The 7762-nt window shown below is 46.1% G+C and overlaps 1 protein-coding gene across 2 annotated transcripts; it reads right to left on the bottom strand.

Annotated features, from left to right (window-relative positions):
- Nucleotides 1-1442: 1442 nt before the first annotated feature.
- Nucleotides 1443-5737, bottom strand: MRPS24 (mitochondrial ribosomal protein S24). 2 transcript variants are annotated; one of them, XR_013588150.1, is made up of 5 exons: nucleotides 5634-5737; nucleotides 4748-4828; nucleotides 4063-4174; nucleotides 2890-3272; nucleotides 1443-1616 (listed from the first exon to the last, which is right to left on the bottom strand). XR_013588150.1 is itself a non-coding variant. In XM_078613432.1 (4 exons), exons 1-4 carry the CDS (start codon nucleotides 5682-5684, stop codon nucleotides 2989-2991), a joined length of 528 nt encoding a protein of 175 aa, XP_078469558.1. In that variant the 5' UTR covers nucleotides 5685-5737; the 3' UTR covers nucleotides 1443-2988. The 2 variants fall into 2 exon arrangements, 1 of the variants encoding a protein (XP_078469558.1); XM_078613432.1 differs by having other exon boundaries at nucleotides 1443-3272.
- Nucleotides 5738-7762: the final 2025 nt, after the last annotated feature.

Raw genomic sequence — 7762 nt, forward strand, 5'->3', positions numbered from 1 at the left:
GCGTTCTCTGCTCCGCGTGCTGTACAAACAACGCAGCTGTAAAGTGAGTATTGTATTTTTAATGAAATAAATTTGATGCAGAAGTTCTATTACGCCTTTGGCTTATCTGCCACCAAAAATGTCCCATTTGGATACACGTGCTGAGGAGAGGTTTTTTGGCATAAAATATAGTTCTTAACCTTTTGATGAAAAGCAGTGGCCGAGAGGCACTGGGGTTCATAATGGCCATGTTGGATCTCAAAGTTCAGGTTGATTTGAATCGGCGATTAAACAAGGTCCCCAAGTCCAGCAAGTTGGGAGGTCTCGGCATTGTGAACAATGCACAAAAAAACATTCAATTGCAGAAATCCGTTTACATAGAATGTCGGTTCAATTTCTCATCCACACAATATTCAAGAAGCACAATCTGAGTGGATGTGGGAAGCCTATTTATGTTACTCGAGTAGTGTCCAATTCCATGGCTTTTTGATATGCTCTGCCAACTGAAGGAGTTCCACAAGGAAATTTCTTATGACGTTTGACACTGCCAATAGTATAAGTGGGATATAATTGTGGATACATTTTTTTTAAGCCCGGCATCTCAATCCAACAACGGCATCTGCTATATTGCAACTACTGCCAGCTGAAAAAGGCAACCAAAGCAGCAAAACATTTGATCAGAGAAGTCTCAACGGATCGAGATTATTTCAATACTTAAAAAATGCATTTGTTTATTTTCATTTCGGGCAATGTGGAGGGACAGCACATGATGCACAATGCACATTGATCTATATTATAGCCCACCTTAGTAAAACTGCATTAAAGTTCAAACTTCCAATGCTAAACTCTTCAAATAGGTTATTTCACTTTCCACAAACTCTCCAATTATAATATGCAATTTGAACTTCTGCTGTTTGTATCTAAAGACATTTTCAATTGAAATTTTAGTAAACCTTTCACTCCTGTTGCATAGCTCTATATAAAACAATGACATACTTGTATGTACTGTATATAACATTTGTAGATTTTTATTCGATGCTCTTGTGTAAAATGTTCATAGGTTGACTCTGTCCTGTTCATTCTTTGTCACCTTCCATCTAGTCACATCTTGCCTGCGCTGTCCAGATTCCTCTGTATTTTGACCCTGCTACATTAAACAAATTTGTAATGATGTGCATTACACAGCCCTTTCAAGACCCGGCTGATTTTTCTATTTATCTGTCACTATCAATGAGCTCAAATTTTTACACTTTTCATGGTTTGCATTGAATGCCACAATTCATTATCCCCACTGCACAACCGAGTCTTGCTGATTTAGACCTCAACAATGTGGTTGAAGCTGATTTCACAAAGTTTCTAGTATTTCCCTGCACTAATTCCTTGTCCATATACACTGCAGGTTCATACCGAGCCTCTAAATTAAACCCTTTAATGAAAAAAAACTCAAACATAAACTTGTCAAGTTGGTTATTACATTTTATTTTTTTATCGTAAAGTCAATATATGAATGAGCCAGTAATGCATTTTTTGTTGGGTTTCACTTGAAGGAAGATGCAACCAAAAATATGGCCGTGAGGAGTTTGATTGGAAGCTTCATCTTCAGCCGTGGTCAATCTGCTGCTGGTGGCCTCTCGAAGCTGCCACATTCCCGCAAAGCAACAATGAAGCTTCTTTAAAGACAAACATGAGTGCTGTCAGTGTGCTGATGCTATCACTGCAGTGCGACTACATTCGATTTCATTAGGTCACTACGGTAACGCTACAGTGAAGCTCCTGAAAATCACGTTGCCTCATTTTCCTTATTAAAAAGCTTAATTGTGTCTGAGCACATGACCCAGCCGATGTGTGTATTTAAGAGCCGTTTATTTCGGCTGCATCTCCCTTTATTCAACAAAGCAGTCAATGTTTCATTAAACAAGCAGGTTGATGTCAATTTATTAGAGAATATAGTTTTACAGAAATATGATGATACCATGTCAGGCCACATGGTGATTTACAGTTGAGAGGTAAAATTGTGGCTGGGGAAATCTCAGCCCATGTCCAGTGGGGATTAAATGAACACCACTCTGAAAAGTCAGTGGTTGTCCTATGGGGATACCGACCCCAGCTGCTGGAAACAGCAGTTTTACAACTGGCTCTGGGCTTCCAGTGTAGGCGAGTACTACTTCATATTTGGTCGAGTATTAATTAGTTATTTAACTTGTAAAACCTCATTGAGTTATGAAAAAAAAATTCCTGATTTGCAGCACAATGATGAAATTGAGACAAGACTTTCCTACTCTGCCTATGATCACTGCACACGTCTAAGAAGTGTTTTCATTCACACCTGCACTATCCTGTTGTATCAATTCCCTCCTGCCTAGTAGCCTGTTAATATTTTACTCCAAAAAAACGTAGTTATATGTATTACCATACCCCCCAATGTGTACAGCATTTTGAGATGTGGTCAATCAGCTGTAATGGGTAAGGTGAATGCAGTACCTACCAACAAGTGTACAGTCTACCAGTAGGAGGGCACTTTGCTATGTGACTTCGGAATAATGTCAGCACATTTCTCGAATAACATGGGATATTTAACATCCACTGTGAAGATGGAGGCACGTAATACACCCCCTCTTCACCCGAAATATTAACCAGGGCAGCCACCGAGTTCCACAAACCTCTGCTCCAAGTGGCAAACACGCTCAGCTAGGCCTCGGTAAGGTAAGGTAAAAGTGTAAAAACAACGGGCCTACCTTTACCCTACCTTTTACCTTACCACAATACAATCCCTCTACCCTACCTTTTACCCTTTAGCAGGTAAGGTAAAAGGTAAAAAGCAACGAGCCTACCTTTTACCCTACCCTTTACCCTTACCCCTTGGCATGTCGACACCTTTACCCTTTTACCCGGTAAAAAGGGTACAATTACCTTGCCGAGGCCTACGCTCAGCCATGTCACCAAAGAGAACTGACTTTTTGTTCAACACAGCCGCTCTAGCAGGTGTCTTCGTGTCTTCATTGACTCTCTTCACAGGTATTTGTAGACGACCTTCTGTGGCACTGCCTGCACTTCCAGCTTGACGGGGCACTTGTAGAGGAATGAGAGTAGCGTCTCGGTGTAGCCGATCAGGAAGTAGTAGCGCATGGGTGGCAGCCTCGTTATCAGCACGGCGCACACCACCAGCACATTTCCGCGCCTCTTCACCACCACCTCGGTCGACAGGCAGCCGTGAAATGTGCCGTACATGAAGCGGCGGATGAACACGTCCTCAATCGAGCGCTCCGCCGCCCCCACCTCGCCATCCAAGTTGGCTACGCAGCGGTACAAGTAGAGATAAACGGGGACATGGCATTCACGTTCGCTAAAAGCAGTTCCCTCTTTTTATTGTAAATTTCCCCACAAATGTTAACCCAATTGTGTTATTGGCATTGTGCAATGAGACAAAGTATACAGTCGCATACATATCCACATGTTGCGTTAGAAAACGGCCTATGGAAGTGGATAGTACAGAGCTAACTTTGAGATACCTTCCATTGGCCTCTGGTCCACACAACAGATTGAATCTCTTCATCTGCCTGGATTTAAAGCCAGGATCTCAATGGCACCAGCTCAGCACACTGCTCTCTGAGCCACCCTCAGGCAGTCTCTCCCTTGAGAAACACTGCGCAGGTGGTTTGGTGGTTTGGGAGCCAAATGAAAATATGTTAATCCTCAGATGGGAACCTAGTCAAGTAAAGTGAATGAAACCACAATGATTGTTCTTCTTACCAGGCTAACATGACCAAACGTTGTGCTTGAAAATCTGATTTAAACTCTGATTGGATTAAACATCGGAACTCTGTGTTCCAACATTAAAATTAGGGGACCTCAGAGGCAATTGGTCACCTGCTCTCACCAGAATGGAAAGTTTGCTTTTGTGTGCGTATGTACACATGTGAGTGTGCACATGTCAGTGCTTGCATGTGTGTGTCTGAACTGTTGTACCCAATTACTTGTATAAGAGGCAACATTTTAATCCGGTGATATTCATGTGCACATAAATGTGCACTGGTATGTGTGTATATTTGCGCGTGTTCATGCGTGCAGTGTGTGCATGCGTACCCGTGTGCTGGGAGAGCCATCCCTTGCGGTGTGCAATCTTGTGTGGTGGGTTCGCCTGCTCGTACGTCACGGGCTTATCCCCCTTCCCCACACGAACCCGGCCCGCTTGGCTCTACAGGGCAAGGTGACCAAACATCGCGCACACGTATTCCAACACACGCACACTCTTACACATATAGAAGAATAAGACAGCCATATTGTTGGGTAACAATATGTTAGATGGCACCTTTGAAGAACCGGAAATGGTAACTGAGAGAGTGGTGTCGCCAGTACCACATTTTCAGCCTCCTTTGCCATGCCCGTACTGATGTTCACACCACGTTGTTCGTACATTGTATTGACCATTGCGGAGATTGTGCTTGGACAAGACACGACTGTCATAAAGAATGATGGCCAATGGTCAACAATTATAACAGCCCAAGGGCAGAACGCACCCAAGAGAGATGGAGTCATAAAATCCGTTCATAAGCAGGAATAAGAATATATGTAACATCGCAGGTCCGTGAGGAATGGTAGTGGTGTAGGGACGACTGGAAGAGTGGAGAGCAAACGCTGTTGATGAAACCGTATTCAATCTTAAAATTATATGCATCTATCATGAGCATAAGAATTCATTCTAGTTGCTAAAATCATTCCACGCCTGGTGATCAAGCCAAGTGGCAAAGCCTCCGTTCTAACAAGGTACCTTGAGACACACTGCGCTTGTCTGTAGTCCCCGTGGGCACACGGGTAACGCCAAGGGCTGCCTTTTCGCACACAGCATGCCCTGGGAATTGACACGGGTACAGCAAACGAGTACAGTCAAGGGGGTAAGCAGTGCTGCCTGTATCCAGGCTACCAAGCTGCACGGATTCAACCCTTCTCACACGACGCGCAGCACATCCAGACCACGTTCACCTCGCCGACACGTACACAACTCAAAACGCTAAAGTATTAACGCCTGCCACTATTACTCTTCAAAGTCAATCGCATTCCCATCCCGTATCTCCGTAAAATTCCGTTCACAACAATACAAATTCACTGACATTTAACCTACTGATGAGAAGTGACGCCATACGCTGTGCATGTCTTGTGGGTTACTCGACCATACTTCACCTCGCTAGGGTCATTGCGGAGGGTTGGTGAAGGCGGGAGCATAGAAGTACAATACAACAGTTTATATCGCTGCACTGCCTTACGAAGTGGCCTCGAAATCGATAACTTCAATGTATGAAGGCTAGGCCCTGCTTAGCTTCAAATAGCTTCATATACCAAAAGATGAATGGACAGCATCCCGGGTAATGCTGTAACAGGCAACCGCTTTGTATCGTCTAAATAACAACACAGCCTGGTTCTTATACTCGGCGCATTTAGTGTAAAAGTAAAGTTTTTGACTTTTAAGTTTCCATGCTTGAACTAGAGCGTTAGACTAGCACAGGCCCTTACAAGGCTGCGCACCGCACTCAAACCGCGCTTGCAGCTAGCTCGCGGGATTTGTATATCGCCGCTTGTAAGAGAACAAGGAGCGAACGGGCAACTAATGATACAGCTGATTGAAGATGTAATTTCATGTAAAATGTTTTTGTTTTCACCCGAAGAGGCGTGAGGGCGAACACCCTTGACGCTGACATGGGGGCCGCCATGTTGAGTCGCGGTGGATTCTGGGTAACACGTGGGGCTCATTGAGCCAGGCTAAAGCAGCAGCAGCAGCAGGGGGCACTTTCACTGAACAAATGCCTTAGAAGGGGAGGTTTTATCCATTTAGTTAAATATTTGTATCAGGAATTGCAGAATTAAGTACTGTGGTTGAACTTAAAATGCATGCGCATAAATTAATATCTTCCACACGACGTTAAGTGGGGAATGGTGGATGATAAGACGAGAACAAATTTGCCAATGAACTCCTTTTCTTCTACACAAAAACACAGATAAAAGGAGTTGGGAAAATCAATGGTCAATACCTACAGATAACTCGGAGGAAATGGGATAAATTTGCCAAGAGTGCATCTCATCAGCGGCATTGATTCAACAAAAGCAACAGGCTGGACAAGCTTCCATACTCAATGTCTCATCAGCAGTCAGGCTCGCTTGATGGAACTGTCAGATGTTATTGGCAGGGACCAACTCTGTTAAATATGGGACCCTAGTTCAGCACATTGCTCCATTAGTTCGAGCCTGGCCCTGCTCATGTCACTGCAGTGCCCTCTGGTGGACGAATCTATGACTGCAGATTATTGGGTTGAAGCTGCCTTGGCAGCGGTTACCGTCAACATCAAACTCTACACATTCGTCCATAACTATAACTCTTAAACAATAACAACGCGTACCGGCAACGTTTTGGGGATGACCTCCGGCCCCGCGTGGCCGGGTCGATACGTGGCCTCGTCTCGCGACCTCTAGTGGTGGAGGTGGGAATGGGACCTGGATCCTGGGAGGAGGCCTCGCAGTCTAAATAACCTAACCAGCATGGACGCCCACTAAATAACCTAACCAACATGGACGCCTACTAAATAACCTGACCAACATGGAGGCCCGCTAAATAACCTGATCAAAATGGACGCCCACTAAATAACCTAACCAACATGGATGCCCGATAAATAACTTAGCCAACATGAACACTGTGTGGGTTTGGTGTTGAAGTCGGGTCCGTGATTCTGGGTAATGAGACGCGGCGGGCACAGCCACCGCGTCACTGTGGAGTCCCTCTCGCGTCTCTGGTGACAGCGCGACCCAAGCCGTCACTGCGCCGCAGACTCGCGACACGAGCCGCGCGCCATGGACGCGATGTCGCGTAGAGAAATTAGATCCTGAGTTGGTACTGCAGCGCCCCCGTGTGGCCATCACGCGGTGCAACTGCAGCGCACCCGTGTGGCCATCACGCGGTGCAACTGCAGCGCCCCCGTGTGGTCACCACGCGGTGCAACTGCAGCGCCCCCGTGTGGCCACACGGTACAACTGCAGCGCTCCCGTGTACCCACCACGCGGTACAACTGCAGCGCCCCCGTGTGCCCACCACGCGGTACAACTGCAGCGCCCCCGTGTGGCCACGCGGTACAACTGCAGCGCCTCCGTGTGGCCACCACACGGTACACCTGCAGCGCCCCCGTGTGGCCACCACGCGGTGCAACTGCAGCGCCCCGTATGGCCACCACGAGGTGTAACTGCAACGCCCCCGTGTGGCTACGCATTGTAACTGCAGCGCCCCCGTGTGGCCACCACGCGGTGCACCTGCAGCGCCCCCGTGTGGCGCAACAGTTGCACAAGGACAGAACGCACCCAAGAGAGATGGAGTCATAAAATCCGTTCATAAGCAGGAATAAGAATATTTGTCACATCGCAGGTCCGTGAGGAATGGTAGTGGTGTCGGTGACGACTTGAACAATGGAGAGCAAACGCTGTTGATAAAACCGTATTCAATCTTAAAATGATATGCATCTATCATGAGCATAATAATTCATTCTAGTTGCTAAATCATTCCACGCCTGGTGACCAATCCAAGTGGCAAAGCCTCCGTTCTGACAAGGTACCTTGAGACACACTGTTGCGCCATAGCGCGTTAATCAGGATTAATACTGTATCTATACTGGAGGAATCCGATTAGCTATGAAGCTCATTTTCACAGATGTGCAGTCAAGTTTCAAGTTTCATTTATTAGGTATAGCCCTGTGAGCCATTCGGCTCTTGAATCGGGTGCAACCGCAACAAACAAAAAAACAAAAAC

The sequence above is a fragment of the Lampetra planeri genome, chromosome 41 (genome assembly GCF_965212315.1).
Source record: "Lampetra planeri chromosome 41, kcLamPlan1.2.h2, whole genome shotgun sequence".
Taxonomy (NCBI): Eukaryota; Metazoa; Chordata; class Hyperoartia; order Petromyzontiformes; family Petromyzontidae; genus Lampetra; species Lampetra planeri.